Below are 22,489 nucleotides of genomic sequence, written 5' to 3'. Positions count from 1 at the left end.
AACATAATTAAGCCCTCATTTTTATATGACATATAAAAGAATCAACAAAAAAGAAGATACCAATAGAGGGAAACTTTCTTGATAAATGGTTGTTTCCGTCCCTCCCACAAACACAATTAACCTTATACTTGTTATATTGTCATGAATCAGACATATGTTATAAATTGTTGTTTTTAGCTCGTTCTCCACATCTATCTACCAGAAATGGTAATACTTGGATAAAAAGGAGTAGCACCGAAAGTAATTTTATATGTACTTCTTAGAAACCAAATATTGTATGTATTCTTTCATTAATCAATCATTTTATGAGCAAAATGACAGATACAATGTTATAATTTCACAAAATTCGTATTCCATTTTCCAAGTTCACAATGTCAACCACCACTCGACAGATTCCAACCAAAAAAACAGGAAAATAACAAAGAAAAGAGATTATCGGTTCAACAACATCGGAAGCATGTAATGGTGGTCGACTATCTCATTAGAAAATAACATCCATACATCATTATTACCATTATCATTCAAATTCAAATCCATAAGAGCATCACCACTTAATAGTACCTCCACCCCAAACCTTTGTTCAACTTCCAAAAAATCACCAAGTGAAGCTACGCCTTGGTACAACATCCTTCAAGACGGTAAAGCTAATATGACTATAAATTTAAATCCACAAAATCAACACACACATGAGAGAGAGAGAGAGAGAGAGCTTAGTAGGGCTTAGAGCTACCTCTTAGGAAATCATGTAGAGAAAAAAAATACCCAAAATAAAAGAAACAAACCCTTGGCATCCAAAAATTCAGTAGCAAGGCAAATAGAAAAACCCATCTAGAACTGAAGATAAAGGGCAGTGATGAATGGTTAAAGAAGAACAAACGATGTGTGGTGGCTTTGATCTCCAATAGGTGGCTGATGAATGAGAAGCTGACGACGACAACAAATAGTGGTGGTGGTTGTGGATGGTTGCTTATGAGGTTAGAGAGAAGGGAGAGTGAGAGAATGGGGTAATGATTGCATTTTTTTGAACTGATGGATTTATCAAGGAAGTGTGTGAGAGAGTTTTGAAGATAGTGGGGGAAGAGAGAGTATATGAGAAGAAGTGAACAAAGTCTTGAAGCTACAGTGTAAAAGCACTATAGTTGATGTGCTCTTATCTATTGTGTTTAACATTTTGACAAATGTTAACATTTATAATACGATTTTAGTACTTAAAATCAAACATTTTATTGAAAAATTACTACACTCAACACTTCAAAATGAAAGTTTCGGACATAAGTGAGGATATTTCTTTTTAAAAAATTAGGAAAAAACTGAAAACTAATTAGTGGTTGTCGAGGACAACAAAATAAATAACCCTAAATCTTGTACACTAATCTTGTTGTATAGTGGTAAAGGGATCGTATCCACGGAGATTAGTTCAATTTGTTACTTTTATAAAAATCTTGTTATACAAACACTTGTAAACTAAAGTAAATAAAAATGGGGGATTTTTGATCTTTTGAAATATTTAAAAGAAAACTAAAACTAAACTTAAATTTAAAGAACACAAATAAACAAAAGCGAGAGTTTGATGTAAAAACAATAAGAGAAATATGGTTGACTTACGATTTTCTTACTTGTACATTTAGTGAACTTCATTAGAATCCAAAGTGCAAGTCTCTAATTTAGCTATAGTAATCCAAGAAGCTTGAGAATACCTAGAGTTTTATTAGTTATTAAAATAGTTAGAGAAGCTCAAAACATATTTCCTTAGTTAAAGTCACAATTTCTATTAAGCATGTAGTTAGTAAAAATTAACTAGCATTAAGAACCAAAAAAGTCACCAAATCCAAGAGGAATCAAATGTTTTCACTTTCATGTTGGAGAAAATATATATTTTTTGATTGTGTGAAGTGAAAACTAACACAACAACCACTTGTTGCTAGCTAATTTGAGGATCCATTACTTAAACAAGAAATTAGCCAACTAATCACTACAAATACATTTAAAATCATGAATAAAAACATACAAGTAACAAGATGTTAAAACATAAAACAATCTCATAAAGATTCAAGACTAACTTCATGGAGTTCTTCAACATTCAACCAAATATTCAAATGATTTCACCAAATTTAATCAAGATTAGTTTAGCCTAGCATGGCTAAAATCAAGAAAACGAAGTAAAAATAAAATGTACCCAACATGTAGCAAGAATCAAAGAGTAAAAGATGATGTTTTTGATGTTCTTCAAGAGCTTCAGGACCTCCAAAACTCCAGAGAATACTCAAATTTTCAGATATGGATAAGTATGAAAGAGATGTACATCAATCTTCCTCAAATAACACATCATAAAGAATTCCAAAAATGCCCCGGCATGTCTATGCGCGGGTGGGTTACGCGGGTGAGACCTGAATTGAGTTCCTTTGAGTTTTAGGCCTCCAAAACTTTAGCTTATTGGCCCAAATGGAGTCCAATTAGCTCATAGCCCATTTTCTTCAAGTTTTCTTTATTTTAATCCTAATTTGGCTTCTCTAAATCACCCATAGCTCACGTAATCACCAGATCAATAATCTTTGCATGCACAAATATTCTTCGTCTTCGTTTAAGTAAGAGACCATCCTTTTCAATGCTCTATCCATCAATAGCTCACTATGTACATCATCTCCACTAGTTATTAAGCCATAATTCTTGTTTTCCTCTAAGCCCAATCGCCTCCCAAAGATCCCGAATCGCTAGTTTCCTTAACATGTATAATTATGCTCATGAAACTAGAAAATACCCGAAATAATCATAAAATAACAAAAAAAATATGCATGGAGATTAGCTAAATTATGGATAAAATATGTTAAAATAATCTATAGAAAGAAGCAAATAAAATGAACTATCACTAACTCTGGAATTTGAAGATCAAACCCGAAATTAAATATTCTTTGAAAAAAATAGAATTATGGAATATAAATAATAGTCTGGAATAAAACATTTAGGAAAATTTTGTTATTTTTCAAAAACTGAAAAAAGAAACGGTTATTTAAAAAAAAGCTCATTTATATATGTTAGATTACTTAATTTCGCATTTCTTATTCCTATTTATAAAAGATTAAACCTCACTATGAGATATCAAAACATTCTGTAATATATCATAATTGGGTGCAATACATAATTTTACAAAGATTTAGGAGCATTGCACATAAAAACCGAGTTAAAGATTTTGTATTATTTTTTCCCCAAAAATCTTAATGTTGGCTTCAAAAGACAACCAAAAACTTGTTGAAGGTGTTACTGTTGTTGAAGATGCCAAATGAACATTAACATGTAATACGTAGTCTATAATATATTGTAATCAGCTGAATTTAGAGAATGATGATGATGCAAAACAATACTAAGTAATAGTTTATTATCCATTCAATGTAATTATCTTTTTTCAATACATGTAAGAGTTTGATTTAAAAACTCCAGAAAAAGTTAATGCATTGTTTATAGAAGCTGTGATTCTAAAACGAGTAATATGGGTCGACCAAATGAAACAGGTACTTGATAGTCAAGGGGCCATTCGTATAGTTTATGACTTCACCGACTAACGAGAAGTGCCATGAAACGCTTATTTTGATACTTTTTTGATAGATGCATCGTGACCTTTAGATCATTTGTTGGAATTTTTTTAATATAAAAAGATAAATATAGCTTCGTTATATTATAAACTAAGTTTATACATGTCAAAATTACGGTTAACAAATTAAAACAATATTAAATTTCAAAAACATAATCATTCATCAATAATTTTCAAATAGTGATTAGTTTACAAAGTTAGTTGACTTTGGTGTAATTTTTTAATTGTTGATTCAAAATAATATGTAAACTTTTTTGAAGATACGATTATCGTTCTTGTTGGTGATTTTATATCATCAAATATTATTTAAATGTAATATGATTAAATTTGCTGACCAAAAGTGATCTTGTTAAATATTGAACAAGTTAGGATGGTGTAGGAGTGCACACTTGTTCAAGTTTTTTAAGATTTAAAGTACATTGCTATTTAGGGGCGAAGCCCCCAAGCGAACGGGGGTTCGGGGGCAACGCCCCTGGGAGCGGGGTCCCAGGGGCGGCAGCCCCTGGCGGGGTCCAAGGGGCAGAGCCCCTGGCTGGTAGTTTTAATGACAATTTTAGAAAGTTGACCCTTTATTCCATGACATCCGTTTAATGACAATTTGGTAGTTTTATGACAGTTTGTAACTGTCTGTAGACAGTTTTCAGACATGATTGATATATCCGTTTTTTGGTCAATATTCTGGTACATGTTAAAGAACATTTTCATATACATTCTCAAATTTCATTCTCTGAATTTCATCCAATTGAGTGTTCGATCTGTACCATCGAAATACTTCAATTTGATAGTGAATCACGACTTTCAGAGAATCCAAGCAATCTATTCATCCCTTTTTTCTAACAGTTCTTTATATTTTTGATTAATGAAAAAAAGTGATGACGGTGTATAATCATGGGGGCAAAGTGAGGAGTTGCATATGATCTAATTTTTTTCATTATATATTTTTATTTAAAAATACAAAATTATAAAAAAAACATAATGATCCTTTTTTTTCTTGTTCGTCATGAGCTTTTAAGAATATTTCATTTTTCAGGACCAAAACCCTGTGTATAATGAAATATAATATTGAATAGATTAAAACTCGTATACTACACAATATATATATATATATATATATATATATATATATATATATATATATATATATATAAGATTCAACGTGATTAAGATAATTTAAAACAAACTAAACTAACAACATAAGATTTAGAAAATATATGAGATATTTTATATCTTGTGAAATTGTATCGTCATATATTTGCAAAAGCATGTTATTTATGCTATAAAAATTACCTATCATATGTCATGTAAATAGTATGATATAATAACTTTCACAAATTCACCAATTATTGATGTCATTTACAATAATTTACAACACTCCCCCTTGGATGACACCATTTCTGATCTAGAATTCAGTTTTGAAGTACTATCTCATTAAAAAGCTTGCTAAAGAAAACCCAATGGGAAAAGACTTTAGCGAAGGGAAAAAGAGTGCAGTGTATAGTTGACTCCCCCTTTATTTAGACATTTGTTACATTATATTCTATGCACATATCACATTCCAATGCCATGTACATGTTTCCTGAAGATTGTAGTAGGAAGTGCCTTCGTAAAAAGGTCTGTTGCATTGTTACTGGATTCAACATATTTGATTTCAACTTGATGATTCTTTATAAGCTCTTGAGTGTACTAAAAAAACTTTGGATGTATATGTTTTGTATTTTCGCTCTTGATATATCCTTCTTTCATTTGAGTGACACATGCTCAGTTATCTTCATATATTAAAGTTGGACCTATATTTTTTTTCAAGTCCACATGAAGTTAAATCTAGTTGTCTCATCGATCTCAACCATGTATATTCTCTACTAGCTTCATTTAGTGCAATCACTTCAGCATGATTTGAGGATGTGGCAACAAGTGTTTGCTTTTGAAAACGCCAGGAAATTACAGTACCTCCATTCATGAATACGTATCCATTTTGAGATCTAGCTTTATGAGGACCAGACAAATAACCTGCATCTGCATAACCAATCAAGCCTTGTTTTGAATTGTTAGGATAAAATAATCCTAAATCACTAGTTCCTCGAAGGTATCGAAAAACTTGTGTGATTCCATTCCAATGTCTTTTTGTTGGGGTTGAACTAAATCTTGCTAGCAAGTTTACAGCAAAAGAAATGTCAGGTCTAGTACAATTGATGAGATACATAAGAGCTCCAATTGCATTAAGGTATGGTACTTCTGGACCAAGGAATCTTCATTTTCTTCGCATGGAAGAAATGGATCCTTGTCAATATTTAATGATCTAACAACCATTGGAGTGCTTAAAGGATTAGCATTGTCCATATTGAAACGTCTCAAGACTCTTTCTGTGTAGTTTGATTGATGTACATGTATTCTGTTAGGCATATGCTCAATCTATAAACCAAGACAATATTAGGTTTTTCCAAGATTGTAACATACACGTTTTGAAATCATGTTTTCTAGGAATTCGAAATGCCCATAACGAGTACGGAAAGCAATCTTCGGTACATCTTGCTCTTGTACTTTCAATTGATGATAGCCATATCTCAAATCAATCTTTGAGAAATAACTAACACCCTAAAGTTGATCGAATAAATCGTCGATGCGAGGTAGTGGGTACTTGTTCTTGATAGTCACCTTAATCAGCTCACGATAATCAATGCACATTCGCATCGATCTGTCCTTCTTCTTAACAAACAATACTGGAGCACCCCAGGGAGAGGTACTCGGTCGAATAAAGCCTTTGTCAAGTAATTCTTGCAGTTGGATCATCAAACCCCAGGGATAGGACAACCTTTCGATAAGTCTGTCATCGTATTCATTGACGATATTCTAATTTATTCCAAGTCTGAAGCCAATCATGTCGTTCATATTCGTGAAATCTTAGAACTTCTTCGAAAGGAGAAACTTTATGCTAAATTCTCGAAATGTGAATTTTGGCTTCGTCAAGTTCAATTTCTCGGCCATATTATTTCTAGTAACGGTGTATCTGTAGATCCCATCAAAATCGAAGCCATTCAAAATTGGGAAGTACCCCGTAATGCTTCCGAAATTCGAAGTTTCTTAGGTCTCGCGGGATATTACCGGAGATTCATTAAAGACTTTTCTCGTATAGCCGTACCTCTCACAGTCTTACACAAAAAGAAGTGAAGTTCGAATGGGGTGAAGCTCAAGAAAAAGCTTTCTCAACTCTAAAAGATATTTTGACTCATGCTCCCATCTTATCACTCCGAGAAGGTGATGATGATTTCTCCATATATAGCAATGCTTCAAGATTGGGACTCAGTTGTGTGTTGATGCAGCGTGGTAAAGTGATAGCCTATGCCTCAAGACAACTGAAAGATTATGAAAAGAATTATCCCATCCATGATCTTGAACTCGTTGCAGTAGTATTTGCCCTAAAACTTTGGAGACATTACCTTTTTGGTACGAAATGCCAATTATTTACCGACCACAAGAGTCTCAAGTATATATTCAGTCAACAAACTCTGAATATGAGACAACAACGAGCCATGGAGCTGATCAAGGACTATGATTGCAAAATTCTGTACCATCCTGGAAAGGCTAATGTGGTTGCAGATGCACTTAGCAGGAAAGTTTATCGTAATAGTATGTGTTATACTATTATTCACACTACGGTGAAGTTCACCATTCTTGATGAACTAGAGAAGTGGCAAGTTGAAGCCTTAAAGCCAGAAAATGTGAAGAAGGAAGGAATGGTACATTATGCTGATGTTTTACTTGATGATCCACGAGGATTAAAAGTATTTAAGAATCGACTATGGATTCCAAAGATTGGTGGATTAAGACAGAAGATTTTAGATGAAGCTCATAAGTCTAAGCTATCAATACATCCTGGTACAAGTAAAATGTACTATGATGTAAGAGCTGATTATTGGTGGCATGCATTAAAGAGAGACATTGGAAGATACGTGCAGGAATGCGTAGTATGCGTACAAGTCAAAACAGAACACTAAAAGCCTTATGGAACTCCAGAAAGCCTTAGTGTTCCTGTATGGAAGTGGGAAGAGCTTTCCATGGATTTTATTACCAAATTGCCAAATATTGCTAGACAGCATGATAGCATTTGGGTAATTGTCAACCGCCTGACTAAGAGTGCACATTTTCTCGCCATGCGTGAAACGACTCCAATGGAGAAATATCCACAAGTATACTTGGATGAAATTGTTGCAAGACATGGTGTGCCACTAAAAATCATTTCCAATCGCGATACTCACTTCACTTCTCACTTTTGAGTGAGTATGCAACGCGAATTGGGATCTCGAGTTGCTCTCAGCACCGCTTATCATCCCCAGACAGATGGTCAGACGGAGAGAACAATCCAAAAAGTAGAAGATATGCTACGTGCATGTGTCTTGGAGTTCGGTGGTAACTAGGATAAATACTTACCGCTTGTCGAATTTTCATATAATAACAGTTACCACACTTCAATCAAAATGCCACCATATGAAGCATTATATGGTCGCAAATGTCGTACGCCGTTATGTTGGCGTGATGTAGGACAGAAGATCCTTGGAGGCCCTGAAATGATTCAAGACACCACCATGAAAGCGGCCCAGGATCGACAGAAGTCCTATACGGAAAAGAGAAGACGACCTGTAGAATTCCAAGTGGGTGATTTCGTGATGCTGAAGGTATCCCCATGTAAAGGCCTTATGCGATTTGGGAAGAAAGGAAAGTTGAGTCCTGGATTTGTTGGTCCTTTTAAAATCATCCAGAGAATTGGAAAGCAAGCATACCGCTTAGAATTTCCTGAAGATTTGGCAGGTATTCATAATGTGTTTCATGTAAGTTATCTGCGCAAATGCTTGAGCATCTACGATGAGACAGTTCCATTATCCGAGGTGAAATTGGATAATAAGTTAAGATATGTTGAAGAGCCTGAAGAAATCGTGAATGAAAGAACAACTAAGTTATGCAATAAAGAAGTAGAATTGGTGCTTGTCAAGTGGAAACACCATCGTGGCCCAAACTATACTCGGGAGAATAAGAATGAGATAAAAGCAAAATATCCCCATGTATTTTAATCGATGTAATTTCGGGGACAAAATACTCAAAAGGTGGAGGTATTTGTAACATACACGTTTTGAAATCGTGTTTTGTAATGAATAAAATTGTGAAATACTATGTGAAATTGTGTGTTGAGTTCTAACAAATGGTTTTTACTAGAAATGAAGTAAAACTATGTTTAGAATCACTCAGAAAATATTGAAAGACTTATGAGATTCCAATTAAAAGTGAAATAGTGAAATTATAAAATTTTAAATAAGTAAAATTTTATTATTTGATGTTGTAGAGAATCTCGTTAGAAACTTGTAGGCGAAAACCTCGTCGGAATCCGAGTTATAACGAAGAAGTTATGACCAACCGAAGATCCGCGACAAAACCGGCACGACACCGAATGACATAAAAAGTGAGCTTTTTATAAACTACCTTTTAGCCTTAGTAATCTAAATTAAAGTCGTAGTATTCGCTAAACCGAGAAATTCGATAAAAAGAACGCCAAAATCTGACTTTGTATGAGGAAGTTATGATTTTTCGAAGTTTCAACTTAGCAGTAAACAACTAAAAACTCGAATTTTAGATCGAGTAATATTTGACCGATACATCCTAAACGAGAATCGAAGGTCTCATCATTTTTAGTACAACGGTAAAAAGTCTGACGAAAACGGATGTCGGATGAAGAAGTTATGAATTTTTAACGGATTTTCCTGTCCCGGTCTGTTAAAAATAATAATATTAAAATTAAAGTCAAAATTAGCCGATGAAGTCTAAACAAAAGTTGTAGAGCATAATTTTAGCTACGCGTGCATATAAAGAACGTCAAAAACGGAGCTCGTATGCGAAAGTTATGGATTTTAGAAGTTCGGGGCCCGAAAACCGAGAAAACTCGCATGAACAGTATTCAGACACATCACCTCGCACGAAGAAGCAGCGTCATCGGAGACGTGGCCGTTCCGAGAAGCAACGCATGTCGCATGCTGATTCGACCGAAGTGCGAGCCAATCAACTACCGACGTGCCTCGCTGCGGTGTCCGAACCTCGCTCCTCCACGTCTTGCCTACCTATCGCATACGAAGCCATGTCCGAGCCTCGCAGCAGGCCTCATGGCCTTCGCTTCTCGTGCCACCTGCCCCTCACTGCTAACGCCACTGAGCTGCTTCACTGCCTGCTTCCTTCCTAACCGACTTCGGCCTCGGCCCTATATAAAGGGGGTTGCGAACCTTGCCGACTAACTTTGGAAATTTGCCACTCTTAGCCCCTCTTTCCATATTTTCTACATTTTGACTTTTCCTGAAGCCTCGGTATCAATTTTAGCACCCGAAACACGTCCCGAGACCCCCGAGAAGCCCGGAAATTTTATCTTTTCGGTTTTGAAGCCCTACCTTCGCATAGCTCGGTTTTCAATTAAGCTCCCGATTTTCAACATAGAAAGACATATTTAAAGCCGAAGTGCTATCCAAATTACTATTTTAACCCCCGGTTAACTTAAGGTGAGTTCAATATATAGGAAAAATTGTATGTTATGTGTTATATGTGCTATGTGCTTTTCAGTGTTATTATTCTGAGTTATTTTCCCGTGTGATTTTATTCGCTATGTTTATAGCAATTGTAATACCTTTGACCATGTGATCAGTGAACACATTGGTACTAGTACGTAGCCTCTGGCCATGTAGAGCATGTCTCCGTAATAGAATGAATTCTATTCTATGACATTGGCAAATGGTTAGACAGGACTATAAGCCTGAAATCTAACAAGATGTTAATCAGAAATTGCATGTCTTCTATGCCATTTGGGCCAAAGCTTTATTGATGTATATCAAGAATTGAAAAGTATATCTTTGAGTAAAGTCTTTGATTGATATGAACGCTTGTCACATGATCTCACATACATCTTGTTGTTCCTCTTTGCTTTTGCCACATTGAAGTATATATATGGCATAACGTTATATTGTATCTATTTTTGAACTCACTAAGCGTCACCGCTTACCCTATCAATTTTTAACGATTGCAGGTGATAATTAACTAATATATTTACATACTATTGAAAGATTTAGAATATTATGTAATAGTACTTTTGTACTACAGTTTATGTTTGTATAAATTACAATATCTTGGGTAGTTATGTAATATATATAACACTTTGTAATAGAAGGTTTGTATCAAATAGTTTGTAATTCCCTTTATCAATGTAAAATATTGCTTTTATGAATATGCAAATAGCATGTTTTGGAGTAATGATATTGTGAAGTATGAAAGTTTCGGTCTTTTAAAAATACGAAAGTTGGGGTCTTTCAAAGTTCTTTCATTTCAAACTTTTTCTTAAAAAGTTCAATCACTTCAAGGATTTCTTTATTCGTTCCAATGATGTTTAGATCATCAACATAGACTGCTATGATCACATACCCATGTGTTTTCTTAATAAATGAACATGAACAAATGGTGTTATTTTTATAACCTTTACTTGTCAAATAATCGCTCAAATGATTGTACCACATGCGTCCAGATTGCTTTAGCCCATACAAAGATCTTTGTAATTTTATAGAATACATTTCTTTGGGTTTTGCACTAAATGCTTCGGGCATTTTAAATACTTCAGGGATTTTCATATGGATATCACTATCAAGTGATCCATACAAGTAAGCTGTAACAACATCCATACGATGAATCTCTAAATTTTTTGAGACTGCCAATCTAATTAAATATCTAAAAGTGGTTGCATCCATTACCGGTGAATAAGTTTCCTCATAATCAATTCCAGGTCTTTGAGAAAAACCTTGAGAAACAAGTCTAGCCTTGTATCTTACAATTTCTTCTTTCTCATTTCTTTTTTGTACGAAGATCCATCTATACCCTACTGGTGTCACAACTCCTGGTGTGAGGATAATGGTCCCAAAAACCTTTCTCTTGTTAAGAGAACTTAACTCAAGTTGCATAGCTTCCTTCGATTTAGCCCAATCATTTCTTCTTTGACATTCAATGACAGATTGTGGTTCGGGATCATCATTTATAATATCACATGCAATTGAATAAGAAAATATTGTACTTATATTGTCAGTTTCATTTTGTTTACGTATTCTATTTGCTTGACCATAATTTTGTACATCATCCTCCTTCCCTGGGGGAATTTGAATAATTTGTGTCTCTCCAGGAACATTTTCCTCATGATCCAGTGCAGTTTCTGATCCTATTTTTTTTTCATGGTTTCTTATCCTTAGAACCAATTGGCCTTCCATGCTTCAGGCGTGTTTTAGACTCTTGAGTGACTTTATCATTAGATTGTCCATGTGGAATTTCAATTCGAGCTGGAACATTGACAATCGATATATATGATTTAGTCACCCTTTTTGTGTCAGTAAATGCATCAGGCAATTGATTTTCCATTTCTTGAAAATGCGTTATCTTTTGAACTTCCATGTCACATTGTTTTGTGCGAGGGTCAAGATATGATAAAGAAAGCTCATTCCATGACACATATTTTTCCAGAATCTTCTTTTCTCCCACTAATGATGGGAAATTTACCTCATCAAATTGGCAATCTGCTAGGCGTGCTGTAAAAACATCACCTGTTAAGGGTTCAAGATATCTTATAATAGATATTGAATCATAACCAACATATCCTTAACCTTCTTTGAGGACCCATTTTTGTTCGTTGAGGTGGTGCAATAAGGACATATACTGCACACCTAAAAATTCTCAAATGGGATATATTTGGCTCTTGACCAAAAGCAAGTTGTAGTGGAGAATATACATGATATGAGCTCGGTCTCATGTGTATCAATGATCCAACATGTAAGATTGCATGGTCCCAAACAGATACAGAAAGTTTGGTCCTCGTTATCAATGGTCTAGCTACTAGATGGAGACGTTTAATCAGTGATTCAGCTAAACCATTTTGTGTATGTACATGAGCAACTGGATGCTCAACAACAATTCCTAAAAATATGTAATAGTCATTAAATGCTTGTGAAGTAAATTCACTAGCATTATCAATTCTCACTTTTTTTATAGTATAATCAGGAAAATGTGCCATTAATTTAATAATTTGGGCAAGAAATTTTGCAAATTCCATATTACAAGTTGATAATAGGCAAACATGAGACCATTTGCTGGATGCATCTATTAAGACCATAACGTATCTAAATGGTTCAGATGGTGGGTGAATCGGTCCACATATATCACCTTGAATTCTTTCTAGAAATCTAGGTGACTCCCTTTCAACTTTCATTGGAGAATGTTTTATAATTAACTTTCCAAGGGAACAAGATGCACATGGTTTATGCTGTTGGATTGAGTGAGGTTTTGGTCCTTCAATGGATGGCCATTAGTATTTTCAATTATCATTCGCATCATTGTTAATCATGGGTGGCCCAACCTATCATGACATAAACTGAATGTACCAGGATCACAATGTTTTCCTTTGATTACCATATTTGATTCAATCATATGTATATATGTATAATGCAGACCAGAATCAAGTGTTGGTATTTTTTCAAGCACATGGTTTTTGTCTATAACATACATATATTTCTTATTTTCATTGATCACAGTTTTTGTATCATATCCTTTGAAATATATGTCATTGAAACTTAGTAAGTTTCTATTAGACTTTGGAGAAAATAAGACATTTTCTATAAAAAAAAGCTTTTACCATTTGGTAATCTAAAATGGGCTTTCCCAGTTCCCTCTATCAAGTCTGCAGGACCTAATATTGTATGTAAGATTGTTTTTGTTGGTACTAATATTGAAAAATATTTCTTTGATTTCAGAATAGTATGCGTACTACCACTATCTGCTATACAAAGATCTCCAACCATTTCCTGATGTTGTGCTCCAGTTGGACTTATATTAAACTTCACATATGAAAGAAATAATAAGCAAATAAACATAATCATAATAATTATTCTAAAGAAAGTTCATTTATTGTAGGAAATACATTACATGAGAAACAAATAAAGGAAAACAAGTTTATTAGAACAATAATAGAAATTTTTAGTTTATGTCTTCTATGTCATTGCAGAAATCATCAAAAGTTAGCAGAGTGAATTCAACGTCATCAACGAGGTTTGCTTATTTTCCTTTTCCTTTACTCGACTCTTGATAAAGTTGACAAAGATGTGCAGTTGTGTGACTGGTCCTTGACCAATGGACTATGCTACCACATCTATAACATGAACTATCAGATTTTTGTGATGTACCAGTATCATGAGTTGCCACTTTGGCCTTATCTTGTGTATGGACATTGTTTCTTTGTGAAGATTGATAATTACTCCTTTTCTGGCCACGACCACGATTATTACATTGTCCACGACCAAAATTATGGTTCTAATTATGGATTTGGTTTTGATTAAAATAGCTACGGCCTCGTCCTCGACCACGACCACGCCCTCGTCCACGTGTATTGTTTCAATGACCATCCATATTTATAGCATTTTCTTCAGGAAGTGCTAATGATCCTGTTGGACAAGATTCATGGTTTTTCATCAAGAGCTCATTGTTTTGCTCTGCAACAAGCAGGCATGCAATTAGTTCAGAATATTTTGTGAACTTTTGCATCCGATATTGTTGCATCAAGGTAATGTTTGTTGCATGAAATGTGGAGTAAGTTTTCTCCAACATATCTTCATCAGTAACTTCTTATCCACAATACTTGAGTTGTGAACATATTCTGAACAAAGCTGAGTTGTATTCATTCACTTTCTTGAAGTCTTGAAACCTCAGTGTTCTCCATTCATATCTAGCATTTAGAAGTATAACTTCCTTTTAATGATCAAATATTCTTTTAAAAGATTCCAGAGAATACTTGGATCAGTAACATCAAGATATTCAAATCTTAACATTTCATCAATATGCTTACGAATGAAAACTTGTGCTTTTGCTTTGTCTTGTGCCAAGAAATTATTAAATTCATATATAACATTTGAGATTCCCATGGACTCAAGATGCATTTTTATATCTATCATCGATGACACATAGTTTTTCCCACTAACTTCAAGTGCTGTAAACTCAAGCTTTGCAATGTTGAACATAATGTAACTTGATTAAGATAGATATGATTTCCACTTCAAAATAATATTGGTTTGAGCTTTCGTGCTGATAACGTGTTATAAAATTCAACGTGATTAAGATAATTTAAAGCAAACTAAACTAACAACATAGATAAAGAAATTTGATGAAGAAGAAGATTTAGAAAAGATATGAGATATTTTATATCTTGTGAAATTGTATCTTCATATATTTGCAAGAGCATATTATTTATACTATAAAAATTATCTATCATATGTCATGTAAATAGTATAATATGATAGCTTTTACCAATTCACCAATTATTGGTGTCATTTACAATAATTTACAATTTTATATATATATATATATATATATATATATATATCAACTTATTTATGCTTTGTACCAAAAAATAATAAATTCCATAGAAATGACTTTTGAGACAATTAGATAACATGTTCTAAGTTATTGATTTTTTTTCAGAAAAAATAGTAACAGGAACCATTAACATCAATTATAACAATGTACTTTGAAAATGCATTCTTATTTTAACAATGTACTTTCATACTGCATTTTTTTCAAAAATTATCAACTTATTTCAATTTAATATCAAGAAATAGTAACACGAACCATTTACATCAATTATGACAATGTTCTTTCAAAGTACATTGTTATTTTAGGGTTATTTTGCGTAATAAAACTTTTTTTTATAATAAAATAGTAACTTATTTCCATTTTATAATAAGGAATAGTAAAAATCAATGGAAATCGCTTTTTGAGACAATTAGATGCCCTTGAATAAGTTTTGATTTTTTTTTTCAAAAAAAATTGTACGATGAACAATATTTGCATCAATTATAGCAATGTGCGTACACTTACGAATAACCATAACCAAATGAAAAAAAAGTCTGAAGTTAATGAAAACTTCACTTGTCACAGATAAATTTTAACCAGTGAAGTAACTTAAATGTGTAACATTTGCAAAAGTTTGTAACATATTAATATTGATTCCTTAGTAATCAACGTAAAGAGAAATCATTCCATAGTTGAGACCATACACATATAATTACTATTTTGAGTATGTCATTATATTAATAGTTGAGCACTCAATATGGAAGGACCATACACATGAATATGACAAAACCTTGTCAAAATAATCTTACATGTGTATTCTTTTAGTTGCACAGTGCATGTCACATTTCAACTTGCCCATCAGATCAAACTTTAAATATATGTAGAGCAACATCTCTTTTATTCATCGATCGTATTCTTTCAATACCTTTTGCAGGGAGTTTATTACGCATAGGCCAATACAAAGAACAACAATTAGGTGACCAAAAATATGCATTAAGATCATCATAATTGCACCACTCTAAGTGAGATGCCTTCCTATTTCTGCATAGCTGTGTAATAACCTTTGACTGCTTTTGTGGTGGTTAATATTTTAAGCTAATAAGATTGTCATAGCATACACCATCAGAAATTGAACCAACCTTAGACATATGCTTATATAGGTATAATTAACATCGTGTCAATACTCAATACATGCATATAACATGCCTAAATATAAAACTCAAACTTGTGTGGCCCCATTCGATGGATTAAGTGTTGAAAGGACTTGCACATCCACTAATTATCTATTGAAAAATACCCAAACAACTAAATTTTGCTTTCAAAGGTTCTTATTCATGTGAATTGTTTTACGTTGCCTGGAAGGATTGTAATATATAGAATATATCAGTTATATAATTGTATTCAAAAGATTAAAAAAAACAATAGTGATTGAATAGAAGAGGGTAGATTTTTCATTTTGTCACATTTCTTGACCTGTCATTTTTTGTAAAAAACATATAAAACAATAAAAAAGATCCATTTTGAAAACAGAAAACAATAAAAAAAACGATCCATTTTGACATCTTTACTCCTTAGAGTTTGATCACCCACCATCCCATCGTTGGTTCTAAACCAACCTAATCATGTTCTTATGGAACATAGGAACACCATTGGCTACAAAATCATCCATAAGTTAATGTTGTTTACACATCAATTGTTTATTTAATTTATGCAATTTGAGAGTAAAATTATGTACTAAATGTCCTACCTATCATTGAAAGTCTTTTTCAACATGTTCTTAAAAGCATTGAAAGTCTAGAGCGCCACCTTGATCCTGACTAAAAGAATACTAATAAACAATCATGTCGCCATGAGTCATCTACAATTACTTTTAATCCATCGATTTCCTCATGAGTATATTTAAAAAAAAAAACTTAAGTATCTTAGGATTATGAGATCCACTAATGACCAAATCACAGTCCATTAGATGCTATTGCAGCCCGTTAAGATCCATGTGTGATCTCAATGGTTAAAATTTAAATTTATCATTTCTTAACATTTTGGTAATTTTTTTGAAAAACAATTAGTTAATTTTGGTACATTTGTTTAAATCCCCAATGTATTATAGTCATTTTTGGATTTTATTTCTAAAAGTTTTTATTAAATTCTCACGTCCGAAGCAGAACTATTAGTATTATCTTTTATAAATTATATTCAACTAAAGTATTGTTTTAGACTTGTTTTTTTTGTTTTTTATTATAACTATATTTTTTTCAAAAATCTCTCACTCTAATCATTTTCTCACAACAAAATTTCTTTTGCAGTGAAAATGTTTGAAAGATTCATATAACTAAAAAAATTCAATTTTTTGATATAAACATTATTTTTGAAACAATATGAATAGTTTCTCAATATATAAATTTTTTCGTGTTTAATATTTTTTTTAAGGATCATGTAAAAACTAAATTTTGGCAGCAAATTGAATATTTTGTAACAATTCATTCATATCCAAAAGATTATCGAAAACAATTCCCCAAGGCCCAAATATGGTTATCTTTGTCATTATCTCATATATTAAAAGGCTAAACAGATGTGATGCGAATATTTGGGCAAATGTCTTAACAAGAGAGGTGAGACGAGTCTTTGGATTAAGGACCAACAGTGTAACAAACGTTTTGGATTCGGTATCATTAGCAAAACAAATGAGTCTTGTAGATAATGGTGTTAACTTCCACATTTTTTTTAATCCACACTACAAAGTTGTTTTAATTGGAGATATGCATTAACGATTCATTTCATATCCAAAAGATGTAATACTTTGCCAGTTACCTATCTAATTGGTTAAAACATAGTTGCATAATATTTAAAACGTTTTTTTGAGGTATAACTTTAATGAGTTAGTTAAAAAAAATATGAAACGATAATATTTATCAAAATTTTATTGGATAGGAACATTCGTAAGCATAAAAATAGAAAACAATTTAATTTTTTGAACTGAAAGAAAAATAAAATATGATGTCAAAAAATTGGTAAAAGTGAAACATTGAATAAACATTTACCATGTGCCACTTACTAGTTACTACATTCTTACATATTTTTGCCATCACAGGAAACATGAAGCTACATTTTCTGGTTCACTTAAAAAGATTAATAAATTTTGATAATCTTTTTCGGAGCCTATAAAGTATAAACGGTTATAAAAACTTGAACTTTCATCTAGTTTTAGGCTTTTATCAATAACTAGAAGCTATTATTGGCTACCCTTTTCTAGCAGCTTATCATTAGCACAAATCAAAATTTTAAACTTAAAAAACAAAAAAAAAGAAGCAAATTTCGTCACTTAATCAACTTCCTCAATCTTGGGTCCAGCACCGCCACCACCAGCCGGAGCAGCTCCTGCATTACCGGCGGCCGCCGCATCAGGAACACCACCGGCCTGATACATCTTAGCAATAATCGGATTACAAATCCCTTCTAATTCCTTCATTTTATCCTCAAATTCATCCACTTCACCCAACTGGTTCGCATCCAACCAATTAATCGTTTGCTCAATCGCATCCTCCACTTTCTTCTTATCTCCGGCGGCGATCTTCGCCGACACTTTCTCATCACTTATCGTGTTCCTCATATTATACGCGTAGTTCTCCAAAGTGTTCTTCGCCTCCACTTTTTTCTTATGTTCTTCGTCCTCCGCCTTGTACTTCTCCGCCTCCTGCACCATTTTTTCAATATCTTCCTTCGATAATCTTCCTTTGTCGTTCGTAATCGTGATCTTGTTCTTCTTCCCACCGACTTTATCTTCAGCGGAAACGTTTAATATCCCATTCGCGTCGATGTCGAAACAGACTGTAATCTGGGGAACACCTCTCGGCGCCGGAGGGATGCCGGAAAGTTCGAATTTTCCTAGTAAATTGTTGTCCCTTGTTCGTGTTCTTTCTCCTTCGTAGACTTGAATCAAAACGCCAGGCTGGTTATCGGAGTAGGTTGAGAAAACCTGCTCCTTCTTCGTCGGAATCGTGGTGTTTCTCGGGATTAGCACCGTCATGACTCCGCCGGCGGTTTCGAGTCCGAGAGAGAGAGGAGTGACGTCTAAGAGTAGGAGATCTTGTACCTTTTCGTTTCCTTCGCCGCTGAGGATGGCAGCCTGAACTGCAGCGCCGTACGCGACGGCTTCATCGGGGTTGATGCTTTTGCAGAGCTCTTTTCCGTTGAAGAAGTCTTGTAGCAGGTTTTGTACTTTTGGGATACGTGTAGACCCACCGACGAGGACGATATCGTGAACGGATCGTTTGTCCATTTTAGCATCTCGGAGACATTTTTCAACGGGATCCATGCATTTTCTGAAGAGATCCATGTTCAGTTCTTCGAATCTTGCTCGAGTTATGGTGGTGTAGAAGTCGACACCTTCGTATAATGAATCGATCTCGATTGTTGTTTGAGCAGTGGACGAAAGAGTTCTTTTAGCCCTCTCGCATGCTGTTCTTAGTCTCCTCAAAGCTCTTGGATTTCCGGTGATGTCCTTTTTGTGTTTTCGCTTAAACTCCTGAACAAAGTGATTCACCATTCTGTTGTCAAAGTCTTCGCCGCCGAGATGTGTATCACCGGCGGTGGACTTCACTTCGAAGATTCCCTCTTCGATTGTAAGAACAGAGACATCGAAAGTTCCACCACCAAGGTCAAAGATAAGAACATTCTTTTCACCAACACTACCGGCTTTCTTGTCTAGACCATAAGCAATGGCGGCAGCGGTGGGTTCGTTGATGATACGCATCACGTTTAGACCCGCGATAACGCCGGCGTCTTTGGTGGCTTGGCGTTGGGAATCGTTGAAATATGCAGGGACTGTAACGACGGCGTTTTTGACTGTTGATCCAATAAAAGCTTCAGCGATTTCACGCATCTTGATGAGCACCATGGAAGATATCTCTTCAGCTGCAAATTGTTTGTTCTCTCCTTTGTAATCGACTCCGATCAAGGGCTTTTCTGCAGGACCAGATGTGACCTTGAATGGCCATAGCTTCATGTCGTCCTGCACAGATGCGTCACTGTATCTCCGACCGATTAGCCGTTTTGCATCTGTTTTTTTTTGTTGTCAAAATTATAGAATATAACTTAGCACTTCCGATCAAAACATGATAAATGAAACAAAGATCCTAATCTCCGAATAGCAATTTCTGTATATAATGAAATTTTAACATCCATAGCAAGTGCGATTGATGATTATACTATAAGTCAAAATGGCTAATCCACAAATAGCAAGTTTCAGTGAGCGATTGCTGTTTTATCGCATACTAACGGTGATAACAATGATATCTAATACTATGAATTAAAATGCCCCATCTCCAAATGCATGTTTCATTGAGAACGAGATGATTAATTTGAAAGTAATTTCTGTGACTCAATGGTAAGATTTGCCCTAATGGATCTAGAATTGCCACAAAATTCATAAGATCAATCGACTGAACATCAACGAAAAACAAACGAAGAACCTGAAAGTTTGAGCATATTAACGTACCGAAGACGGTGTTCATTGGATTCATGGCGACCTGATTCTTCGCAGCATCACCAATTAGACGCTCGGAATCCGTAAACGCAACGTAAGATGGAGTCGTTCTGTTGCCTTGATCATTCGCGATGATCTCGACTCGGTCGTGCTGCCATACTCCGACGCACGAGTATGTTGTACCTAGGTCGATTCCGATCGCCGGACCTTCACCTTTCCCGGCCATTTCTTAAACTCTATTTACGAACCAACTTTAAATCCGAAAAAGATTACTGTTGCTATAAAAAACTGGCGCGAGTTTGTTGATGTGAAGCGAAAGGCCATTTATAGTCTGCTTAAAATTAATCGCGGCCGTTGATCAAAGTATTATGCGATTTGAATAATCCGAGTCCTTCGTTTGAAATTTTGACCAAAATGAACTTAGGACTTAGTTGCTTTTTAGTCCCTAAATATAAGTAGAACTCCTTTAATATCATAGTTGAACTTAACGGTAACACCAAAACAAAATATTGATGATTTTATCATTTTTATACCTACATAACATAATTATTTATTTATTTATTTATTTATTTATTTATTTATTTATTTTTACCATGGATTGGAGTTATTTCCATAAAGTTCATATATGTTCATGAATATGTAGTTTTGCCACCTCCACCAAAATTCCCACCCTCACCTACCACCACAATCTCACACCACATTCATCCGCCATTGATAACATCGTCTACTAGCACTTGCTTCTGCCGTCATCACCTCAACGATTCACCACCACAACCACAGACACGACTACTATTCACCACCATCGGAAAATCGACACAAAACACATAAACCACCAACACTGATGTCCACTACCAATAGGAAATCGACACAACCACACACAAACCATCGACATCGACAACCACCATCGGAAATCGACACACACAAACCATGAATTCAACACACACTCCATTTGATTTAGTTCTCCATCGCCGTCAGAATTCTTGTTGGAATCGTCGGAGTCGTCCGATGGAGGCAACTAGGGTTTTATCCGAGCGAATAGTAGTGAAGGGAGAGAGTGTGTTGAAGATGGTATTGTAGATTACTAATGAAGCTCGTTCAAGTTCATTTAGGCTTGCGAGCTACTAATGAAGCTCGGCTCAGACTCGTTTAACTTATGCTCGAGTCAAACTTTTAACAAGTCGGTCCCGAGTAGCATACGGGCTACACCTGATTCCTATTATGGCCTGTCCCTGGTTGAAAATGTTTGCCAATGAAGTGATGAACTTACCAAACAACTCATTTTTGTTCTTCTCTTCATCGTTTATTTTTCTACCATCGCCTTTTATTTCTGTTCATCTCTTACAAAAATTCATCTAAACTTTTGAAATATCGTCACCATTAAAGAAAATAATGCTAATTTCTTGATCTATCATGTGACATCCCCAATTTCATGGCTAGAAAAGACCGATTTGTTTATGCTTTGTTTTATAAAATCAGAGTAATCTTTTGATTAAAAGAATTGCGGAATTTGTTCCCAAAATAAAATATGATAAAATTTATCAAAACATTTCTCAAAGAGAATGTATTTTCATTAAATAATAAAACTTTGGGATGTCATGTTCGATACAGACCAAAAGCATAAACAATATAAAATAAATCTTACAACAGTTATTTATGACTACTGATCTATAATCTAAAATCTCTCATCAAGTCCACCAACTTATACTCTTGTGCCTTCACCTGTAATGTAAAGAAAACTGAGTGGGTCAGGCTTAGGAGCGTGGTGAGCATATAGGGTTTTCAACCCACAATAATATAATTATTATATGTAATCAGCAAACAATCAACCCAATTACCCATCCTCATTATCTTCTTAAGATTTTACCCTAAGAACCAACTATCCTTCATTCATTTATTCGTAAGGAATTTGGCACGAATTCCATTGCTGCCAAAGCTTATTTATCAAGTACTAAATCCATAGTTATCTGGTGCTAACTCCATAGTCACCAAGGTTCACTTAACAAGCGCTAACTCCATAGTCGCCA

At 34.4% G+C, this 22,489-nt stretch overlaps 1 protein-coding gene across 1 annotated transcript; it reads right to left on the bottom strand.

The window, feature by feature from the left end:
• Window positions 1-18,032: 18,032 nt before the first annotated feature.
• LOC145013105 (heat shock cognate 70 kDa protein 2-like) lies at window positions 18,033-20,748 on the bottom strand. Its single transcript, XM_078971908.1, has 2 exons — window positions 20,478-20,748; window positions 18,033-20,038 (listed from the first exon to the last, which is right to left on the bottom strand). Exons 1-2 carry the CDS (start codon window positions 20,689-20,691, stop codon window positions 18,303-18,305), a joined length of 1,950 nt encoding a protein of 649 aa, XP_078828034.1. The 5' UTR covers window positions 20,692-20,748; the 3' UTR covers window positions 18,033-18,302.
• Window positions 20,749-22,489: the final 1,741 nt, after the last annotated feature.

Source organism: Lactuca saligna, chromosome 8, assembly GCF_052625555.1.
Source record: "Lactuca saligna cultivar CGN05327 chromosome 8, ASM5262555v1, whole genome shotgun sequence".
In the NCBI taxonomy this organism is placed as follows: Eukaryota; Viridiplantae; Streptophyta; class Magnoliopsida; order Asterales; family Asteraceae; genus Lactuca; species Lactuca saligna.
This window is presented reverse-complemented; position numbering and strand designations above follow the sequence as displayed.

Coding starts and splice junctions, on each gene's coding strand:
- LOC145013105 (XM_078971908.1), bottom strand. CDS start 20,691: ATGGCCGGGAAAGGTGAAGGTCCGGCGATCGGAATCGACCTAGGTACA. Junction 20,039..20,477: donor TCCAATGAACACCGTCTTCG/GTACGTTAATAT, acceptor AAAAAAAAACAG/ATGCAAAACGGCTAATCGGT.